This window comes from Rhododendron vialii, chromosome 12a, assembly GCF_030253575.1.
Source record: "Rhododendron vialii isolate Sample 1 chromosome 12a, ASM3025357v1".
NCBI lineage: Eukaryota > Viridiplantae > Streptophyta > Magnoliopsida > Ericales > Ericaceae > Rhododendron > Rhododendron vialii.
Window position 1 is genome coordinate 33,550,274 of NC_080568.1, and position 24,170 is coordinate 33,574,443.

A 24,170-nucleotide genomic window follows, 5' to 3' on the forward strand; every position below is an offset into this window, starting at 1 on the left:
TAAAACAATGTTTTTTTTTTTTTAATGATTTTTACGCTCTCATTTTTTTCTTTGACACCTTTTTTGCCTTTATTTATATTAAAATTACTAAACTATCCTTACTTCTTGAGTAACTTTTCTCATACGAAGGGTAATTTGGTACTTTCAATGAGTAAAACACAAAAAAGGAGTGCCAATTAATGAAAATGATGTGTCAAACTGCTTGCCGCTTTATCTTTTTTTTTTCTTTTTTGTTTATCATGAATCGCAATAGTTTGGTATACTTACGTGTACCTCGACGGTTTGAAACTTATGCAAAAGAAAAGAAACAAAAATTAAAAGTTTCTGCTGTATTGTTTGGTCCGAAAAGGAAGAGGGGAGAAAATAAAATTCAAGGTTGTGCACAATAAATTTTTCTCCCATTTTTTTGATTTTTTTTTCTCACATTCCAAACACAGTACAAGGACGGGAGAAAATTCCATAACTCATTCGGCCTAAATTGATTTGTCTTATTTAAATTTATTTTGATTTTGCATCCAATTTTCTTAAAATATTTGTTTATTTCAATGAGTTAATAAATATAAAAACAAGTCAAAAAAGGTAAATTTCTAAAGTTACTTTTGCCTTTTTTAAACTATTTAAATTTGATTGATATTTTTTTTGTCTTTATAACTTGTCTCATTGAGATGAAAGAATAATTTTAAAAAGTAACGCAACAGATGAAAGTTTAGGTAAGATGAGAATAGGCCTAAATAAAGACGTTAGGTCAATTCTCAACGTTAGTTCTTATTTCTATGGTTTTGGGGCAGTGGGTTTGATTAGTCATTTGTTCTTAAAGCATGCGGCGAGGATTTATTTTTCTCTATTCCAAAAATAGAGTGTGTTAAATAAATAAATAAATTGCGTCTAATTCTCGCTACATTCTCTCATTCTCTACTTTTTATCAGGGGCTTTGATTGGTCTTTTGTTCTTAAATCATGCCACGAGGGTTTGTTTATCTCGGTTCCCAAAAAAATTCGGGTGTACATTTTTTGGTTAGCGAAAGTATTACTCGGGCTTCGATTAAAAAAACAAAAAATAAAAAAAAATGGTATTAGTGGGGGGCAGGTTTTGGCTTGATGTGGAAAAACAGGTTTTAAATTTGTTATTTTTCTGGACCTTCTGGATTTACATTACATTTTCTAATACTTCCTGGTTTTTAAAATCAAAGTGTCCCTTGAAACGAAAGGGAAATATAGTAGTATGATATAAACATGATTATGAGAGAAAGGTTAGATGGCATATACGCCCTTCATGTTTCATATTTCTTTTAGCCTAGTACTTGCTAACATTTATTTATCTCAAATAGAAACTTTTACATATTTTGAAACTGGTACGATTTACTCTATGGAATCTATGTTAAAATTACGAGTCAAGTTAGTTGAACTTGGCGTGATTGAAAATAGGTGCGATCTGCTCAAAATATTGACAACGTAAAATATCTACAACGTGGAATTTCGTTCTCAAATGCGCGTCGAGGTGCATGTAGTTGTAATTCATTCATTACTCGAATCATGTTGGAGTAATAATGATCGAGTCTCTGCTATGCAATATTACATCTCACTATAAAAATTTTGACACTCCAGTTTCTGCTTTGATTTTTGCACACATTTTTTCTACGCCAAGACTCTTATGAGATTTCAAGTTATGACATTTTCAAATTTTCACCATGTGACATGTGAAAATATAGTACAATTTTAGCCCTTTATGCAAAAAAAATTAATTTTCGCACTCCCCTTTTGTATATTTACATTCTATTTTTTCGCACTCCCCTTTTGTAGCTCACTAAATACTTACCATAACGAAATACTCATTTTTGTCTGATTAGTGGGGCTGGTTCGGAGACGGAGCTTCATCCCATCGTACATTAGAGAAAGGCCTAAATAGGTAAGGTTGGAAAAAGCAAAATATTCATAGAATCACAAAAGCAATAATAAAGTTGTGGTGAAAAGTAACTTTACAAAAGCATAATGTTACAGTACTCGTGATGTGATCTTCTAACACTTTAGAGACCCACATTAGCCCCAGAAAAGAAGGTTTGATTAAAAGATAGGGAAATTTTTATAAATGGTCCCTCTAGTTTGCATGAATTTTCATTTTCGTCCCTCTAGTATCAATTGTGTTACTTTTAGTCCTATAATTTGCATTCTGTCTCAATTTCGTCCCTCTCGCTTACGGCGTTAATGAAACAAACGGAATTGGAGGACAAAATTGTCATTTCTCCTCACAGAGGGACTAAATTGAGATTTTATGCAAACTAGAGGGACTATTTCTATAATTTTGTTTTTTACTTTTGTTTTTGTAAATAAATTTAAAATACATCATATATAATATATTTCTCATCTCACTTTATATTGAATAATAAAATATACGTTGAAATTTTGTAAAGTTTTTATTATATACATCACAAAAAATATGAGAAAATTCGAAAAACGACCCTTATGTTAATTGTCTTGGTCTTGTATTTTTTTTTTCAATTGAATTTTCACTATCGTTATTTTTTTTGTCACATGATTAAAAAGAAAAAGTTGTTCAATAGTATTTAGAAATCTTGTAATTGTGTTTAATTAAGCAATGAAACACTATTAAATATTAAGAGATCAAATACATTAAAATATGGGTATAAGTGTATTTATTTTGGGACTTACTCATAAGATCACTCATATAACAAATAAACACGGATTTTAAACATTTTTTTTATTGGGTGAAAAAATAAGAAGATTATAAGAACATGATACAAAGACATTAGCTAAGGGATTGATTTGTACATTTTCTAATATTTTTGTAATGTGTAATGAAATATAAATTTTCCAATATAGTTTGATTACCCAATAAAAAATAATTCAGTTGTCAAATACATTACTTATGGTCTTTTTTATTTTATTTGCAAAAAACGAAAGTAAAATGTAAAATTTTAAAAATAATCCCTCTGGTTTGCATAAAATTTCAATTTGGTCCCTCTGTGAGAGAAAATGACAATTTTGCCCTTCAATTCCGTTTGTTTCATGGATGGCGTTAGGGAGAAGGACGAAATTGAGATGGAATGAAAACTATAGGGTTAAAATTGATACAATTAATAGTAGAGGGACGAAAATGAGAACTCATGCAAACTAGAGGGACCATTTTTATAAATTTCCCTAAAAGATAAGAAGTACTGGTTAAATTTGAAGTGACAAACAAAAAGACCCTCCTACCAAAAATCCCTCTTTGTTTTCTTCTGAAACCTTTACCATAATTCAGTTGCAGTTAGTAAGTTACATATATAGGAGTAAAGTTTACTCACAGGGTCCAAAATGGTATTTTTTGCTAATTAAGGACAGGTTGCATCGCCCAAGGGCGAATTAAATAAAGAGGCATTGGATCTACCTGTTTCAGCCTTGAGTTTTACAAGGGTTTCTTTCATATTCGATCTAGCCCATATTTCACCCTCAATTTAGAATAATAAATTAATAATCATAGACAACTCAGCTCCCCATATTAGTCTAGGTGCGCCCAAGTTAAGCAGAACCCAGAGAAAGGTACACACCTTCTAAAAACACCTATATCGCTATCATACAACGTGTTTGTGTATTGTTGTAGCAAAAACTAATAAAATTGAAATTCTTGATCAGCCATGCTGGCTCAGTTGTGGGTTAAAAATTACTTCAAGACCGGTATTAGACTAAATATGTGTACGTAACCAGTTTTATCATGGGTATAATCTTGGCTTATCACAATCCCAAACATAATAATGTTCATGGTGTAAAATTAGAGAAAATTACTAATAAGAGTGCGTAAGCCCAATCTGGCAGATCAATGGACATACCGGCCTGGGAAAACCGGCAACTGCAAGTATTGGCCGAATGAACCAATAATAGTGCGTAATTAGTTGATGGGCCTGAATCAAAAATAGTGCGTAAGCCCAATCTGGCCCATTTTACTTTGATGGCCAATTCCCCTGACACAGGAGTATCTCTTTAAAGTGAGATATCATCTAACATGATTTTGTAAACTAATCACAAATGAAGCTGAATGGCTATCCATTCTTGGGCCAGACCAAGACTCAAATGAGCCCAACCTAATTTGTTAATTATCAAAACACGTCATTGACCGTCATTTTCTCTAAACTTAAAACAAAAAAATTGAAAACGTAGATTTGGTAGCCCGGCCCACTATATAGCTAGGATGGTTGGTATTAGACCAGAATTGGGTATCCACACCTATGAGTGCCATTTTGCCATTCCCATTGCCATTGTCATTTTTTTTGCAATGATACATTTTGCCAAAAAAATGGCAAGGGTGATGCACCCATGTTTTGCCATTTTTTTTTCCAACTACCAAAAGAGCTGTTGAATACTCCAACTGTGCAAATTTGGAGGGTGGGTGAGCCCCACTTTGGGGTCCCATGCAAATAATCTGAGCCCTTTTTCTTTTTGAAATATCTTTTTAAAAGTCTCCATAAAAAAATAACTTAATCGAGTGTCAGTAGTGGTTTGATCTATTAATTCGATTTTTTATTCCTATAGGAACCAAAAATCAAATGAGATTAAAAAAAAAAATACACAACCACCTTACCAATATCCGATTGAGATGATTTTTTTATGGAGACCCTTGAAAAATATTTTAAAAAAAAGGAAATGGCTTGAGTCATTTATGTGGGATCCCGAGGTGGGTCCCACCCACCCTCCAAAATCAACTGTTGTGATTTTGTGTACGACGATGCTCCCTCCCTCTCTCTGAAAAGGCGGCATTTGCCAAAAATGTTGCTATCTATGGCCAAGAGTATGACATTTGCCAAATTTGAGAGGGAGTTGAGTTTGTGGGTGTAGCATCCATTTTTATTTGTGCTATTTTTTTGGTAATGTATGACAAGAAATCCTGCTATTTTCAACTACCGGTGTGGATGCTATAAGACGTGTGGGTGTATATCTAGTATGTTTAGGGTGTGAACCCCATTCTCCAATTCTCCAAATGTTTTTCCATTTGGGAAGATGGGTTTAGGTGCTCCAGGTGCGGAGAAAGAGATGGCGATCCTCTATCTTTAGATGATAAGATAAATACATACACTATGGGGTGTAACCCTATAAAAATATATTTACAGTATGAATCGTAAATAGACGAAAACAACCTTGTACAGCTACACATCGCATATTCTTCCCAACAATCCAAAGGGGCCCATCTTGTATATCTATTAACAAAATAGTGGGCTATTACCAATCAAAACAATCAAGACTGTTTGACAAAACGTACATGTTTGATACCCTCCAAATCCTTAGTGATACACTATGTTGGTTGATTAAACCCTAGTATATTCGGGTGTCCAAATAAAAAAAAGTACATAGTTGACAAGGTACTACCCATACACTTATCCAAGAATAACCTTCAATCTCTAGAAGCTTTCACTAGAACTTGAGATTAAGCTTTTTATTCAAGTTAAATGAGGCCCTCACCTATTTATGTAGCAAAGGAGAACACTCTCTAGAAGCTTCTCAATCATTGCAATAGGAGTAGAATTCTCAAATATTTCTACAAGTCTAGAACTATGTACAACAATCTAGATTATTTTAGGAGACGGTTCTAGAGAGTTCCAGAAAAAACATCCATGTCTTAGTGGAATGCATGCCAGATGTTTGTCAAAATACTTGAATCGTGACATTAAGCATAGGGACACAAGGGAAATGAAAAGAAGTCATCAAAATACCTGAATCGTGACAGTAAGCGTAGGGACACAAGGGAAACGAAAAGAAGTCGGCGTTGAAGCTCGATCCAACCCAACACTTTAAATAAATGGCCTCTTTGTTCCTCCCAAATAGAGATTGGAGGGTGTAGCTCCTACCCAAGCCAACTCTCTCCTTTTTATCTATTTTGGATTGATGATCTACAAGAATTCAATTTTATTCAACTAGTGTATTTTGCGCATGCCATTATTCATATACACTCCAACAAAAACTCTTTATTTCATTCTCGTTAAATAAGTTCATTATTGCCATTCGAAAAACCCAAAGTAATGCTAAAGGGGAAAAAAGGCAGTCACTACTAAGTTTTGTGCAGAAACAATAGGCACCATTCTGTCACCATTCTCAACCTTTTTTTCCCCATTTGCAAATTGCAAATCTCAATTATTGCCACACTTTGGGCACATAAGACATGGATTCACGTAGTGTTTCATACACTAATCTCGTTTAGTATATCTATCGTCCTCTTCATTCTAGCCTTTTTCTGTATGTCTTTATTGGAACCTTCAGTCAATCCAGAAAGCAATGTGGGATTTGCTTGTTCATGTGTTGTACTTTTCAATCTTGTCGTCAAACATGGTCTTAAAAAAGGCTGATCAGTAAGCCTCCACTGGTGGGAGAAAAACCTTTTGACGTACTGAGTGCACTCTACTTTAATCAGGGCCGACGTTCCTGATATTTTCTTACATACTTTAGGAGCACACAAGATGAATAATAAATCTATCTACTGGTGATCATCGATCGTTACAACAACGTAAAAGTATCACTTGAATATCAATTCAATCTTCTTGTAGTGAAAATAGTACGTACGCTAACATTATCAATCTTTCCCGTTTATAACGGACTTAATTTTATTACTAGTATAACACCTTATAAAATATGGGGCCCCTAATTTAAAAAAAATTATTGGAAGACCCTAGTGCATGCCTCCCTCGCCTTCCCTCAAGAACGGGCCCAACTCTAATCTTTGTGACCTATAAATATGGTTGTAAATAATGTAACTGTATCTTTGGGCTCCGTTTCGGTTACGGTGTAGAATAACAGTGACAGAGACAATCACAAGAGGACTATCGGACGATACTTGGGTGATGTTTTGGCTACGGTGTAGAATAACAACGGCCTATGTTTATAGTTATACTTACCCTTTTTTTCTTTTCTTTTTTTTTTTTTTTGGGGGGGGGGGGGGATTGTTTCCACATACAGAGAGAAGCGTAGAGTGATATCATCGTACTAATATGCTCGGAAAACACAAAAGACCTAACTTTAATCAAGCATACAGCCGTTAACATAATGGCAAAAACGATTCAGGTGGTTGATATCAATTGATTGTTCAAGTTTGATTTGGTTCGGATACATGCATACGTACATAGGTACGCACTTATGCATATATAGTTACCTATGCATAAGTGATTACCTGTGTACGTATATATAGGGATGCCCCCCTCTCGTGCTGCCTATACACTAATGCTCTCAATCGTGTTTTGGAGAGCTTTCAAAGAATGCATGATTGTGTAGGGCATTGAGTCAAGCATATATTCCTTAATTAGGTAACTGAGTTTAGTTTAATCAGAATTATGAACACTCACGATCACAACAATTCTGTTCATATACAATTCAACCCAAATGGAAATGACAAATGACGAGATCTACAATATCAAAGTGCAGGCATAGGTTTCTCTTTCTTCTTCAATTCTTCTTCTTTCTTTCTTTCTTTCTTTTTTTGTTGCTTAAAATGGAAGTGTGCAGTATAGTATCTTGTCACCCCTGCTAGAGAGCATCATCCCATCTTGTCACATCACACAACTATCTGTTTGTATTTTGATGTTTTTGACCTTTACCTTAAGAGCATAAAGCTTCTAATAATGTAAGGTACAAGTACCATGAATCCCACAATTGGGTATGTCTAAATACATTTTTTAACTTGGCCAACACCTAACTTTCATGGATTTTGATTGGAGTCAGGGATGGATGCAGAATTTCAATGTTGGATGAGCAAAAATATAAAAAAAATTACAACTTAAGGTGACATTAATTATACATATATTTTTTTCAATCAAAGTATTTCCAAAAATGACATTAACTTTTTTCCAAAATTCTTGTGTGGTGGATATTAATTGTATAATTACGCTAGCATTATCTATCTTTTCCGTTCATAATGGAACTTGCAATTCAAATAAAATTCTTGATGAATTCAACGATCCAAATTCTCTTTATGACAATGCTCAACGACATGTGGATAGTTTAGAAGTAGGAGGCGGATCAACCCAAGCTCATCAAATTTTTATGCTCCACTTACGTGAGCAAATTGCAATGCAATTGAACACAATAAACTATTCTTGAGTGTCAAATGTAAATTAACTACTCTAATATTTGATGAAGTTTCAGCAATCAACAATATTTTGTATAATTGTTTAATGTCTTGCTAATATTTGATGTTGTTATGATTTAGATAGTTGTATTTTTTTCCTACATAATTGATTGTGTTTTACCAATTCAACATGAATATATGAAGGGCAAAGTCAGAAAATTAGTGAATTTAGGACTTCAGCTCCTTGTACAAATCAAATAGCTTATTTAATTCAATACATATCAAACAACTTTTATGATTTAGTACGTATCAAATAGCTTCTTCGTTTAAAAAATTAAACTTTCGTTTTATAAAACAACCCCTACATGTGCATCTTAATTTCCGAGAGTATTCAACTGATATTCCCAAAATCTATGGCTCGTGACGCTGACCGATGCCGCGAATTAAACCGGCCATTGACCTAAAGGTTGTTCAATTCGATCAACCACAAAAGAACTCGTACACTTTCGATTCCCACAAATTCACAAATACAAAGAAAAAGAAGTTTCGATTCCCATAAATTCACAAATAAAAAGAAAAAGAAGGAGCGACCAAGTCACACAACACTGGTCCTATATACATATCAGCATGTTCCATCCCCTCTCCTAACCAGCCATACCGCATGTCATAGATCGATCAATGTTAAAAAGTTGTATGGCTACCAAAAATCGGCCACAAAAAATTTGTACATAGGCGAACAAAATTTATTTTACATGACACATGAACATGCTTTTAGAAAATCAAGTCATTGTACCTAATTCCGGTATGGATAGAATTATAAGTTTTGAAATTAAAGTAGTTACTTGGCCACATTGAGGGACTAGCAAGTATAGGAATCCTTACCGATTATTCCCTGGGTTTTTAGGTCACTTCTTTTTCCGGCCAAGCGGTGGGTACATTTCAGTTTCTGGGAAAGTTATGTGGCATCTTGAGTGTACCCTAACAGCCACCCCTAGCGAATGCCTCATATTCCGTGGTATGAGTCATGTATTGGCATAAAGGCCTTGGTATATTTGGGTAACATTGTGTTTTGATCAGAATCTCAAGTCCGAATGGTATTTGCTGATGTAGCAATAGGCGTTTGCATTCTTATTTGTTTAAATTATCTACTCCAATACCTTTTCTATTTTGTACGGAGTAAGATATAATAATACGATTCTCGCAGATCAAAAAATAATAATAAGATTCTCTCTTTTCCTATGATGGCCATTGGCCAGATGGGTATATATCCATCGTGATGGGGATGGGGATTGGAAAATACAAGACATCGTGTAGGGCGCACATGAGCCATCAATCTTGACAATGAATAGTTGAGATATAATTTTTAATTATGATCGGTTTACTGCTCATAACTGAGTTTTTATTGGGACTGTTGATTGATGAGATCGACAGCTGTGTGCCGCCTCAGCCCGCCCTACATGTGCACTACACGGAGGGTCACTACAACACCCCGGATCCATCACGATGGCCTGATGGTCATGTAATGTTTTAATATGAAAAGCCCTAATCCAACAATTAAAATCATGTTTGTACAAAATATTTCAATTTCTAGTAGCACTAATGCTGGATGCATATTCGTAGTGTTCATTAATGTTGGAAATTAAGAGCATGAATGCGTTAGCCAGAATCGGGTTCTGATTCTATCTAGTGGAACAACATGAAAACTCAGGTTTAGTTGGGGTTGGATAGAGAATTAATTAAAGAGTATATTTGCCTCATTCCACAGAAAGGTCCACAGTGATAGAGAATGTCCATATCATTCCTAGGGAATCATACCAATGGATGGTCCCTGTATATATCCTGTATGGCACCTGCATATCATTTCAGGACTAGAGTTCCTTTATTTGTGGGGAGTGATTTTGTCACTCCCCTTTTTTGTTAATGTCACTCCCCTTTGTGTCTTATTAGATGATTTGTTTTGTGAGAGAAACGAAATGACATTAACAAAAAGAGGAGTGACAAAATTAATTCCCTTATTTTTTTTGCCATAAGTAGCGTTGGCGGTTAGTAGTTAGATTAGAACGCAGGTTAACCGTGACTTCATTAACTCAAACCTCTCACTTGGGCACTTAGGCTCCTCTCCCATTACGCTGGGACAAAGCCTCGTCGGCTTCAAGACCAGAATTCAGAAACCAAGTTAAATGAACTCTAACACCCTGTCTGGCGCTACCAATTCCAATTATCAATTATGGGTTTTGCCAATAGGTTGGAAATTCATCTGGCCAAAAATTACTTTCGAAATTGTCGTTGTGGTGATTTTTGAATTCTCATTTTGCGCTCTTCATTCATTAAGTTGAACAATTTCAAATATATCCTTGCCCTTTATACTCTATATAAACACTCTAATCCCTGGACATGCATCCAAATACTTTTACAAAATGGTCAAAATGCAGATCCAAAGGTATTGCACAGATTATACTTTCAAACAATACCGTTCCACAAAATATATTATGCACATATTACTCAAATACTTTTACCGATTATGAATATAATCCACCATCTGCCACTGGTATTCGGCAATAACTCCATACGTAACCTATTCCATATTGTGCTTTGCAAAACTTGAGTCAAGCATGGGATCCCAACTTAATTAATTGGCTTGTAGTCTAATTCCTTTGTTAGAGTCGGTCCCATGTGGGAAAAATGAATCATGATCACCTCCAGCATTAGTATTTGAGTTTGAGGAACCTCTCAATATTTTTGTTTTAGTTGGACGCTGTTTTTTTTGACAAAAGGTGAGAAAATTGTTATTCATTTGATAGGCAAAGCCTAAACATCAAAGAGATGAGAATCCCATAGAGATAAAATGGACGTCCACAGACCAGACATGCCATTAGAAAGAGCTTTTTGAGCACAACAATGCGCAACCCTATTACATTCACGTTTAACAAAACCAAAACCACGGGAAGTGAAAGAATTCTTCAAGACTAAACAATCATGAATAACTATTGCTATATCGGAGGGAGGGTCTTGGACACTTAAGAGGATAGAAAAGTTAGGTTTTGAAAAGTTTTGGGGGAAAACTCAATTCGAGATACTAATTTCTCTTTGTTTTTAAATAACTTAAAATAAGTATCACATAGTACTGGGACAAAATATTAAAAAGATGAGATTCGAAGACTTTGAAGCGTATCTAAAGACACTATTTTTACAACGTAATTTGGCCCCATTCGGTAGAGTTTGTTGTTGGGTTCAAGCAAAATCGTCCATAGGATTCAACAAAGCCTTAGGGTGAAGAATTTTAACCAACAAACTTGAAAAACTCCGAAGAAACCTTTTTATTATCTACACTGTAAGTTTGTTACTATATGCGTGAGAGAGTTGATTTGTGGAGTAGTGAAAAAACGTTGGGGTGGAGGAGTTTTATTAAGAGTCATAAGCTGCCCTTTGGAAAGATTACACCTCTTCAAAAGAACACACATACTTGAAAGTGTACTCACACTCTTTCATTTAAACATCACACCCCTTGAACAATTAGTTATTTTTATTACCCATTCGTTTTATTAAATTCAGACTGTCGATGAACAGGTGCTCCAAAACCAACAGGCCGTGATCACATCGTTGATTTTTCCATTTAATGAACCAGAACCTCGCGATGTGTGCAAAGTGTGCATAATCAAGCATGAGACAAAATGTCTCAACATATAGTTCGTACGTACACATATTTTCTCATTTTTGTTTTCATTAGGTTTTAAGGTATTTTTTGTGTGTAACAAACATTACTTGGCTTATTTCTATTTTGTTTACAAACTTGTTTTTCTCTTTGTAATAATTTTAATAAAAATAAAAACCAACCTTAATTATCAACTCATTGGCCATTACTTTTATTAGGAAAATTTGAGTGCTGCCAAAGAAATCCCAACTCCATTGAAAAGTTGGGAAGTCCGTTTCACAATCGGATGGTGATAAGAACCCAATTCCCCTATTCCTCGAATATTCCCTCATTCCTATCATTCCTCCCCAATCCTAACCGTTGATTACTTGAACAACGGTTCAGATAAGTCGGTAAAAAGTTCATGTTGCCATTAATAATATTCCATAGGCATCTTTAAAAAATTCACACCCCCTCTCCCTTCCACTATATATATTCCCTTCCCTCAAGGCCCCTTTCAAAAACCCACAAGGAGAATTGTGTTTTCTTGCAAAACCCAGTGAGACAATTCTTCTTTTTCGAGAGAAACTTAATTTCTGAAAACCCCTGTTTGGTACCCGAGAGAATTAGTGAGATCTGATCCTAGGATGGCTGGAAATATTGTTGTGGTTTTTGACTTCGACAAGACGATTATCGACTTGGATAGTGATAACTGGGTAATCGATGAATTGGGTTTCACCGATCTGTTCGATCAACTCCTCCCAACAATGCCATGGAACTCCCTCATGGTCAGTTCATTTCTGTCCTTATCATTGCGTCTTCTTATTCTCACATTATGCAATGTGAGCCACATGCATTATGTATAAGATAAATAATACACATACCGGTACACACAACGGAAATAGAGTCGAATTATTCTCTAGTCATTGTTGTTCAAGTTTGAACATCAAACACCGCACTAGATTTAGGGTTGTTCTAACCTACCTATGCATGACTTTTTGCCTTGATTTGACAGAGATCATAGGATCCTATTTCTTCTTATAAAGACGTTTTAGTTTCTTCCATCGAAGAAACTAATTAATTAAACTAGTTAAACTAGTATAATAATAAATGCGGGGAAGTCAAGAGATTCTTGAAACCACCACGATATCTATAATGGAAGTGGGCACTTCCATCCATCAATCACAATGTGACTAAGTGGGCTCTTAATATTTCTTACATTATGAGCTATCATATGGGAGCATTTGCTTGACCGGATATAAACATCGGGAAAAAAATATATATAGTTCTTGGGTTTTTTGTACTTTCGAATAATTTTTTCCGTTACTTGGATCGTTATAACTCTTAAGATTTTTCTTTCCCATATGTAGGACAAGATGATGAAGGAGGTCCATTCCCAAGGAAAAACCATTGATGACATTGTGAAGGTTCTGCAAAGAGCTCCTATCCACCCCCGGATCGTCCCTGCCATTAAAACAGCTCATGCTTTAGGGTACTCTCTCTCACACAATTTCTTTTTCTAACGTAGGGTGTCCCGGGCGAGAGCTTATGCGCGCACCTTTTCTCCTCTCTTTTTTTTTTTGTACCCTTTACCCCTGTTTTCTCCCCTGGAAAATGTCACTAAACGGTGGTGGTGAACAATTATTTGCAGGTGCGATTTGAGGATCGTAAGCGATGCGAATCTCTTCTTTATCGAGACGATTGTGAAGCATTTGGGAGTGAGTGATTGTTTTTCTGAAATCAACACAAATCCAAGCTATGTTGATGAAGAAGGAAGGCTGAGGATATTCCCTTACCAGGATTTCCACTCCTCTCCCCATGGATGTGACCGCTGCCCTCCCAACATGTGCAAGGTATCATATTTTCTCTTGGAATTTAGTCAATTAAGTTTGTAAACTTCTTCAGAGAACTCTAGATTGGCTAATCAAACATATATTATCATCATAATAGAAGTTATTCTAATCGTAAATGTTGGCTTAATATATGCAAGCAAAAGTTGTAGGCCCCACATCAACAACCAAATAAGTGTGACTGCACAAGTTTTCCATGGTTTTAACTTATTTTTTTATAATTGAATTTCTTTTGTCCTTATCGGATTTTTTTGCGTCGTTGTTGACTATGTCCCTCTCTTCAGGGTCTGATAATTGAAAAAATAAAATCCACTCTAGCTGAGGAAGGAAACAACAAGAAGAAGTTCATCTATCTAGGAGATGGAAGTGGTGATTTCTGCCCCAGCTTGAAACTCAAACAAGGAGACTACGTGATGCCAAGAAAAAACTACCCGGTCTGGGACTTGATTTGCAAAAACAGGATCCAAATCGAGGCGGAAATCCACGAATGGAGCGACGGTGAAGATCTCGAGCGTGTCTTACTCCATCTCATCAACACAACTCCAATGGAAGAGGAAACCAAGAAGTTGTTTCCGATCGATTGGAAGTTCGAGACGATGGTTCCGGTGGCCGCCCATGATGCCTTCCCTCAAGTTGTTTCCGTCCCGCATTAGTGGTCCAACAACAGTAGCGTTAAGGACATGTCGAAAATCGTCTTTGCAAGTACTTATAATGAGCATGGTGTGGTTTCCAGGACCCATTTATGAGATGAAGTTGAAATGCGTTGTACTTACATGGGGCTTGCCTCTATTTATCTCTGGCTAAAACTTGAAATGTTTCCCCTGGTTTAAATACTGGACTTGCATCCACTTGTATTGGGCATGTGTTGAATTGCATTTTCTCAACTCTTTTGGTGGATTGGTAGTAGTAGATAATTTACGAAGCAGTACATCAAATTGGATAGTAATACTTCACGAAAATCATATAGTTATACTGTTCGTCCTCCATGAATTCACATGTTCGCATTCTAATGGCCAAAATGTACCGAAACCTTAGGGCGACTGAAGGATTTGTCTGGCCGTTTAACTTGAGTTACGCAATGACAAGCAAGTTAGTTAGCAATTTTTTTACCTGATTATTTTACAAGGAAGTTGAAGTCTGCTCGGGGACCCACTCTAGAGGAGCTGGGCCAGCCCCCAAAGCAGGCGTCTGGGCTTCCCCTGCATAAAACCGTTCTACTATAGATGATGAACTTGGGCTTGATGTTAAAGGACTTCAAGCTTTGGAAGGGCCGGCCCGTGACAAATGTTGAGAGTTCCCTTGCCAATGCCAAATAATGGGACAAGATAAGGCAAATTGGGCGTCGCTCCCCCAAACTAAACTTCGTCTCAAATCTTGGCAAATGTCATTTTCCTGAATGGCAAGGTTTTTGGCGAAATGCCATCTGAGAGAGAGAAAGAAATGCCATCTGGGAGAGATAAAGAGAGAGGGAGAAAAAATCGTCAGACAAAAAAAACCCGCAACAGTTGAACTCCCCCGATACTCCATTCATAGAAAAGGATTCGATTCATCAAAATTCGATATTTTTAAGTAATGGGCATTGAGAAGTTATTTAGTGCTCCCTTGGCATGACCCATTCTTTAGGTTGCTTATTGGATTTTCAATCTTGTAGAAGAAAGCAAAAAAAAAAAAACTTACATTTGCAAATTTAAATTACGTATCCCTTGTCTTTTCTAATGCTGAGAGGAATTCATGACATCGTCCTCTCTATTCGATTACTCAGCGACCATAATTTCCATGCATTTATCATTTTCGCTTCACATGGTGGGAACATGTACAATGGACAGAAATCCTAAGGGCCCACCTCTAGAGTTACATTATTGAGGCACCCCATAAATATACTAGTACAATTACCTCCACAGACAAAGGAGTACATTCCATGCGCAGATGGTATTAGGACTTGTTTTGGGTTTCACAAATATGATCGGAACCATTTATTTTGATCAGAATATTTTACTAAAATTTCTGTAAAAAATTAATTCGGCGAGATACCGGTAAGGGTCTTTACGAAACATTCAACTTTGCCCCAAAATTCAAGCTTAATTACGGGACAAAGTTTGAAGTTTCGTAAAAGCCCTTATCGTATCTGCTTGAAATAATCTCTCACAAGGACCATAAACAAAATAAACGGTTCTGATAAAGTTTGGGAGGGTCCCAAAACCATCTTTGCATGGATTATGTACTCCTTTTGTCTGTGCAGTTAATTAGCACTAAGAATACATGTAAGACCGTGCATGTTTATTTTGTTTGAGCTTGGTGACAAGATATGCATGGATGCCCTAGTTTTCTGAACACTGACAACAGTCAAAACAAGCTGGGGGGGGGGGCTTTCTTTCACTTTTTGGGTGAAACGAGGGAGATTTTTTGGGTTTTTTCTTCGGGTAATTCTCTAGAAATATTCTGATTCTTTGATGAATACTAAATTATACTTGGAGATGCGAAAATCCTGGGGATTTGTCTCGCCAGACAATGTTCATCCTATCCCAATGAAAGAATCTGTTTTTTTTTCCTCCACAAGTTGGCATCACCCAATTGTCTTGTCTCTTTTCTAAACAAAAATAGCCGTCAGATGATTTTGCATGGCTAAGTAATTATGAATTTGGGTGTGCAGCAAGTCTAAAACTACACCCAAAACACATTGGCATGTGTTTGATCTCACACATTTGTATGAGTGTTTGTGTACTAGCTAGTCTGCTAGTGTGTGTGATTCCTTGCATATACGTGAGTGTTTCTGTATTTTGGTTTGTGTTTTGGTCGTGGTTCTAGACTTTTGGGTTGGGTATGTGGCTAGATTTATCAATTTATTAGTAGGTCAGTGTGGAATCTTTTGCATTTTTTCATGTATAATTGAGAGAAAACTAGTCGACCTAGTGGTTAAGACATGAGATTTATGAGTTTGTTTCTTTCTAATGGTCTCAAATTCAAAATCTTTTAGGATTTATCAAATGTTTTGGAGTCAGTCCATACGGATTCGGAATTATGCTTTGACTTTAATTGGAACGCTCATAAGTGAGCAATGAAATTGGTCTTTTAAAATTAGTCAAAGCACACGTAAGTTGTTCATGATACCTGAGTTGTCACCTGAGTTGTCGGAAACTAATAATTGAGGGGAAACTTACGGATGTGAAACAGCATGTAATCAAGTGGGTAGTGGTCCATAAGATACTGATCATATCAAACATGGCATTGGACATGTTTAGGTATGGCTTTGATGGGATGGAAAACGACCCTTTAGTGAGAGGTACCCAACGCACAATTAGCATACCAAAAAAAGTACACCACCTTACCAAACACTTATGTAAGGTTTTATTTGGATCAAAGTTTACATTGGGAAATGATTTTCATATTTTTCTTTTATATTATTTTTTTTTATGATCGTTAGGTGTAGCTTACGCGTGTCTGGTCTAATCATGAGGGACTAATACTAGAGTAAAACTATGTAGAGACTGATTCAAATAAGTTGATAGCACTGATTTTGAACCTAAGAACTCAAGGGAAAACACTCCAAAATCACAAGCCTTAACCACCAAAACAACTGTTCAATGTTCCCATGGTATGAAGTGCAAAAAAATCTAAAAGATACAGTAACAATTCTGGGGATTCCAATCTTGAACAATACCAGAGATGGACCAGTGGTTTGAATATTGTCTTGGTATTTGATGCCAACCATGACCCACAGCTTCAGCATGAAGAAAAGGCCCGTTTGCATTGAATGTGTTGATAGTTACTAAACCCCAGGTGGCCCATTATCATCAATCAATACACTAGTGATTAGGCCTCGGAAGCTGGGTCCCGACATTAGTTAACATTTAGGTCTTCGATTATTGTGCTAAACCCTCGTTCTCAATAAAAATTTCGGTCCAATTTTTATTTGTAACGTCTCTCTCATATAGATTGAGACCTACACATACATAAAACTCAGACTATGTGAAAGAGCTTTACAAGTAACTGTTGCATTAAATTTTTTTCCGTCCACATATTCGAAGGAGTTGTAATTACCTAAAAAAATAGAGCATCTGTTGGGTGTAGATGTTCTTCCGTTCACATCGCTCGAAAAACAGAGACATTTAGGATTAGATTAGATTGCTGGCAAAGATAAGGCTTCTAATAATAAAAGCAACCTTAGATGTCTATGCTAATTCAGCATATTACTGTCGTCTCATACGAAAAATCCAACCATGATGGCATAGAAAACAACAGCAATTACATCTAGTTTCGCAAATAACAGATACTAGGGCCAAAGTGTTTTTTTGGGTCCGAAAATCTATTTAACAGTAATCGCGACCCGACCAACCACGAGGAATATCAGACTTCTCTTCATGAGTGATTTGATCATGCAATCTTACGGGATAAGGCTATGGTATCTCCCCTTTTTCGGGGATACCGGTGTTAAATTTTTTGGAAGGTTCCAAACCTAAAATTAATTGGCTATAATAGAGTAGCCTTTAAAATATATTAACCAAGCTTGGATAGCTTAAATGAGCGATATGGGACATGTCTAACACTCTCCACGTGCAGCCCGGATGCACGTGGAGGTGATAGACCAGGAGACTAAGAGCTGACTGATTGACTCGGTCGAAGGAGAAAGTCTCTATCATCTCCGTCCAAGTCAATCAGTCAGCCACTAGTCTCCTGATCTGTCACCTCCACGTGCATCCGGACTGCACGTAACGGGAGGCTCATTTAAGCTACCCAAACTTAGTTAATATATTCTAGAGGCTACTCTACCTATAGCCAATTGATTTTAGGTTTGAACCCTCCAAAAAATCTAACAACCGGTATAACAAAGCCACAAAATTATGTGGTTCATGTTATGTCATTTTACGACTTAGCAACCACATGGCATAACATAAATCTCAAAAATGACATAACATTTTTAATTCACTATTTTTGGGTGTCCCCCATTATGCTTTTTTTTCTTTTTTTATAAGCAACCACAAGATGGCATAACATGGAATCACAAATGATATAATGGGGGACATCATCCGACCTTACGACACCTTAGGACCACTATCGATCACTAGACAAACTGCCCCGGTTAGTCGAGTAAAAATTGAGCTATACTTGCGGAATAAAATGTAAAATTAAGCTTATGATAAAAACATGTAGGTAGTATCATGAATCATGATATAATCCTCAATTCAGTGGCTGGGATTCTGCATGTATATATCGGAGACTTATTTGTAGATGCAAAAAAAACAGCGATGCTACGTAAAGAAAAAGAAAGTATACATTTTGCTGTAAGTATTCAACGAATAAAGATTTTTGTAGAAATACCAGCCTAGCCAAGCCAGTGAGATCAGAAAAATAAAATCAATCTGAATTTGGTAGATTCCTAATTTCTACAGTCTTATCCTTGTAGAAAAATAAGATGTTTTATACGGAGTATAATTGTTGCAAGCTTTATTAACTGAGGATGTGTTTGATTTATAATTTGTTAAGTAAGTTTTTTAAAATGGAAAATGCTAACCGGGGAGGTGTATTGATATTCGGAGGAGATGTATTGATATTTGTAAAAGTATATTAATAGCTGTAAGACGCGTATTAAAATCCAAATTTGTTTGAATTTATTGGCGTTTTATCCTCAGCCTAGAGGACGGATTTTAGAAATATCGATTTAAAATATAACTAAATTTGAACACATCAAATAAGTAAACAAATAAGACGTCACATCATTTGAACCGGTTACTAGTGGTTAAGGTCCTGTCCAGTTTCTTCTGTTCTCGTACATTTTGGCTAAAAGAAGTGTTAGAACGACACCCACATGCACAAATGTACGTGCGTGGAGATCACACACTTGTTTGTATGGGTGTGTGTAAATACTATCTTCATTTTAAAATGTTTGTCCGATCCGCAAAATAAGGGCTAAAAAATACTCCATCTGCCCGGATTTAACAGTCCATCGTTCAATTCTAATTAGATAAAAAATAAATTCTATCTTTAAATTAGTAATGTATTTTATATCTAATATAGATTTTATTTGATAGATCTCAATTAGTTCTGTAATATAATATTTTCAAAATTACATAAAACATTATAAATTATAAGAGTATAATCATTTGAAAAATGACACAAATTCCAAAAAAAGATTATTAAATCCGGACGGAGGGAGTAATGGCTTTGTTCGTTTGGTTTTTTAACTTTATTTTAGTTTTGTTTTCTAATCATTATCCTATTTTTCTAATTATTATATTCATTTTTTTCTCTATCTCACTCTACTGATTACCCCTCTCTCCAATCATTACCTTATTTTTTTCTCCATCTACTACCAAAATTAAAATACCCAAAACTAGCAAATTAACAACGCCAATACATTTATTTCAAGGAAAAATTCAATTTTTTTCATAAATTAAAAAAAATTAATCAATATCTAGTAGATGAAAAAAATTCATATTTTTCTTGCAAAAAATTGTATTATTTTTACGTCCTCATTTTACAGATCGGACAAACATTATGGGACAGAATAGTGTTTTTGCAAGTTACCCTATTTGATTTGAATCTAAAAAAAAAAATTTAAAATAATAAATGAAGAGATAGATAAAGAAAATTTACATACTATTAAATACATTGTCAGGAGTTATTACACCCCAAAATGAACAATACTGTAGGACTGGACATAGAAAAACTGGACATGACCTTAAACCCGAACCCCATAAACGAAGTTTAAACTAATCAAGTTCACTTTATGAGTAATTAAGCTCGATGTCAACGCGGCAAGCTTTTAACGTACCATGAAACAAGAGAAAATGACGGGCAAGGACATGTCTTGATAATTAATATCCGTTAATGACATTTTTAGTATTAACAAATATTTTTAACATGTACTTAACGGGTATTAATTATCAAAATATGTTAGGCCCCGTTCCAGAAACCTTCTTAAAAAATAAACAGCTTATTTCATATTTTTAGACTAAAAAATAATGTAAATGAAAAATAATTTTTAAATTTTTTTTGCATCGTATAAAAGATATTGATGAGATCTTCTAAACAAGATCCATATTGCATATTTTTAGATTTTAATAAGTCCATAATTTTTAAGCTTAAAATTACCTTTTTTAAAAATAAGAACTTTTTTAACGTTATGGAACGGGCCTTATAGACCGTCATTTTCCCCCCGAAACAAGTAGTACTAATTTATTGATGGAGTACAGTAATTTTCCGCAAGCTGGAAAAGACGAGACAAGATCCGTTGGAAGTTGCGCCAGTCCCAGAGAGCGTAAGCCGCCGGGGTACTGCCGTCTAGTCGCCGTCTCGTTCAGGCTTTTCCCGCTGCGGTGAAATAAATGCGGTTAACGGAGGGCAGTTAACGGCGGTGGGTTAAGGTGACAAAGCGGAGTGTACCGTTTGTCCCAGGAGTCGCACAACTGTGGACCGGTGAGGGGGACAAGCGAAGCGGGTGGTGAGCTTTTCTGACGGAGATGGATAACGGTTCTGGGCCCCATTCTTTTGAAGGGCCCTGATTTGCGTGATTGATGCTGTCGTATATTGATCAGGATGTATGGATTCCTGGGTTGCTTCTGGAATTCCCTCACGATGTTATCGCAACAGTAACTACTTCCCGTCTCAAATCTCATCCCCACTTTCGTTATTAGGCTCTTTTCCGGAATAAAAAATAAAATCGTTATTTTTTAAGAAGGCAATCTTAAGCTCAAATATTATAGAGTTATTAAAATCTAAAAATATGCAATATGAACTTTTTTTGGAAGATCTCGATAAGATCTTTTATACAATGCAAAAAAAATTGAAAAATTATTTTTCATTTATTTTATTTTTAAGTTTGAAAATGTGAAATAAACTGCTTATTTTTTAAAAAGGTTTCTGGAATGGAGCCTTAGTATTATGTACGTCTCAAAATTGGAAACTGATTTTCGCGTTTCAATTTTAACGTGAAGTTAAACTTCAGTAACTTCATGAACAAAATAAAGCGCCATCAGTAAAAAGTGGAGCGCGAATATCAATTTCTCACAAAATTTTGAGTAATTATTCAGGAGCACCGCTTCGGATCATTCTACGACCATATATTTATGTGAAATTCATTTATTTAGTCGTGAATCCCACAAAAATACGTGGTTTTGAAATGGTCCGGAATACCATGTGACAATATTTCCAGACTATATATTTCACCAAAAAAAATTATATAGACTTGGCACAAAATGTGCGCCAATTGTGGGATCATTGGCCACTTAGGGCATCTCCAATCCAACAATCTCCAATGCTCCATTTTGGAGAATCAAAATATAATTTTATATTGAAAAAATTGATTTCGAAGGATTTTACTATTTCTATTAACTCCAATTCAGATATCTCTATTCCTCCATTCTTTCAACAGAAAACAAAAGAAAAAAAAAAGAAATTTAAAGTTGAGGACCAAACTCAGTCTCACAAATCCAATATACTCTATTTTTGCCTCTATTCCTCCATAAATTTTTGATCCTCCAAATATGGAGTATCAAAACCAATCCTCCAAAATGGAGGCAAATATAGATGATGAATTGGATTGATTAATTCCTCAAAAATGGAGGAATTGAGAGAAATTTGAAGATATAAAGTATGCATTGGAGATGCCCTTAGTGGGAGTTGTGGATCATGGGTGATATAGTGGGACTGTGGGAGTTGAATGATTTATGGAACGACCCAAGCATTTTATGGGTTTTTTTACCACGCAAACCTGCTGACTGCCAATTAAAGGGGACAATACGCACGCTTTGGCACCCAAGGTTACTGAAAAAACAGAAATGATATTGGTACCGACGGGGTCGGTACCGAAATCGTAGGGACGGTCGCGCCGGGCCATCTCTGGCCACCGGACGGTCGATCCGAGCCGTCCAAAAATTCTATAAAAAAAAACGAGGGGGCCCACGCGGGAATTAACGGCATCCGAGGTGTGTAAGGTGCTTGATCCGAGCACTTTTTTTCCGTGTAGAATATACATATATACACGAAAAAATGGTGTAAACATTTATTTCCTCTAAATCAACTGCATTGCATCACGTCGCTATGTTTTATTAATTGGGACCACTGTTTTGACACGTGTCGCGATGCAATTAATTTGGAGAAAACAAATGTTTACACCGGCGGTATAAAGAATTTATTCTCTATACTTAAACAAAGATGCTACTCGCACATCAATCCAAACACAACATCTCACATATATGTGGGGCCCACACATACTACTATGTGTGGGCCTCACATATATGTGAGAGGTTGTGTAAGTTGTTGTGTTTGGATTGTTGTGTAAGTATCATTTTTATACTTAAACAAAGATGCTACCCACATAACAATTCAAACATAACAACTTACACAACCTCTCACATATACTTAATCGTGACCCATACATTCATGAGTTAAGATTTTCTCATGCGATCTCTCGTTGGCAAAGATAGAATTCAAAACTCAGAAGGGTCGTATCTCACCTTCAGAGCTATTTATTCGTTAGGTAATGGTTAGTTTCCTAAATAAAAAATTGGATCGATCGGATATGAATATCAATTGAACGAATTATATTTTTTTTGAAGAGAAATGGACGTTCACACTATTGATTATTTTTTTTATCTGATTAGTTTAACTTTTTACATGGATAAGTCACACAAATATGTGTATAGGCTTTTCTATTACTCCCTCTGTCCCAATTTAAATGTCTCTATTTTTATTTCGGGATGTTCCAAAATAAGTGTTCCCTTCTAAAACAACCATTAAAACAAGTCAAACTTTCAAATTTACCCTTAAAAAGTTTTTTTTATTTTATTTTCATTCCAATTGGTTTATTATTATTATTTATTCATAAATTGATTTGGGCACTCCAAAAATTGATGTCATTTTTAAATTACTCCTTGTAGCTTTTAGTTTATAACATATTTTTGTTTTGAAAACTTACGAAACAGAGGAGTAGAAAGAAGAGCAACAGTTCATATGAGAGAGTTTGAGCCCAAATACTACTCTATATGGAGTTGTGGCAAAATGTACGTACTCCACCATTTATCATCACTTTTGCATGGAATCGGATCCCTCAAAAGGGAGCTTTCTGACTCTGAGCCATCAGCCAGCATGTGACCCAGAAAAGTGGTCACAGCCTGAGCAACACATCATTACATCCTTTTCCTTTGGGAAGCGGGTAGAGGAGAGACCTGTGAATGCATCAACATGGAGGTCTGGTCTGATGAAGACAAAGTTCAAAGCCAAGCTCTACCTTTTCCTCGGTCTCAGTCTCAGTCCAGCGGTGCCCCGGCGCTGCACCAAATTCATCAATTTGTGGACCACTTCAACCTCTTGTCTTCCTATATATCTCCATACTAATTGAGCCAGAGTTGACATTTAACAAGGGCTTCTACGTTAATTTAATAACCTTAGGTCCTGTCCTGTAATATTTTTTATTTTTTAAGTATTTATTTTCTGTTTTACGTGATAGATCGTTTTTTTTATAATGCATAACTTTTAAATATCAAAAAATGTGTACTTTTTCTTTTTTTTAATGGAACGAGACCTACATGATTTGACAATTAGTAGTAGAACTTGGGACTAGTTGGGAACTTGGGAGGGTTCATGTATGTAGTAAATTTTTAATTTAGTTTTGTCATTTGTTAACACAGTCGCAACTTGGTTTTTATTTTTAT

At 35.7% G+C, this 24,170-nt stretch overlaps 1 protein-coding gene across 1 annotated transcript; it reads left to right on the forward strand.

Moving 5' to 3' along the window:
- Nucleotides 1-12,143: 12,143 nt before the first annotated feature.
- Nucleotides 12,144-14,382, forward strand: LOC131309899 (inorganic pyrophosphatase 2-like). The gene is made up of 4 exons (XM_058336599.1): nucleotides 12,144-12,459; nucleotides 13,042-13,163; nucleotides 13,323-13,524; nucleotides 13,806-14,382. Exons 1-4 carry the CDS (start codon nucleotides 12,319-12,321, stop codon nucleotides 14,172-14,174), a joined length of 834 nt encoding a protein of 277 aa, XP_058192582.1. The 5' UTR covers nucleotides 12,144-12,318; the 3' UTR covers nucleotides 14,175-14,382.
- The last annotated feature ends 9,788 nt before the right edge of the window (nucleotides 14,383-24,170 follow it).

Coding starts and splice junctions, on each gene's coding strand:
- LOC131309899 (XM_058336599.1), top strand. CDS start 12,319: ATGGCTGGAAATATTGTTGTGGTTTTTGACTTCGACAAGACGATTATC. Junction 13,164..13,322: donor AAAACAGCTCATGCTTTAGG/GTACTCTCTCTC, acceptor AATTATTTGCAG/GTGCGATTTGAGGATCGTAA. Junction 13,525..13,805: donor GCCCTCCCAACATGTGCAAG/GTATCATATTTT, acceptor CCCTCTCTTCAG/GGTCTGATAATTGAAAAAAT.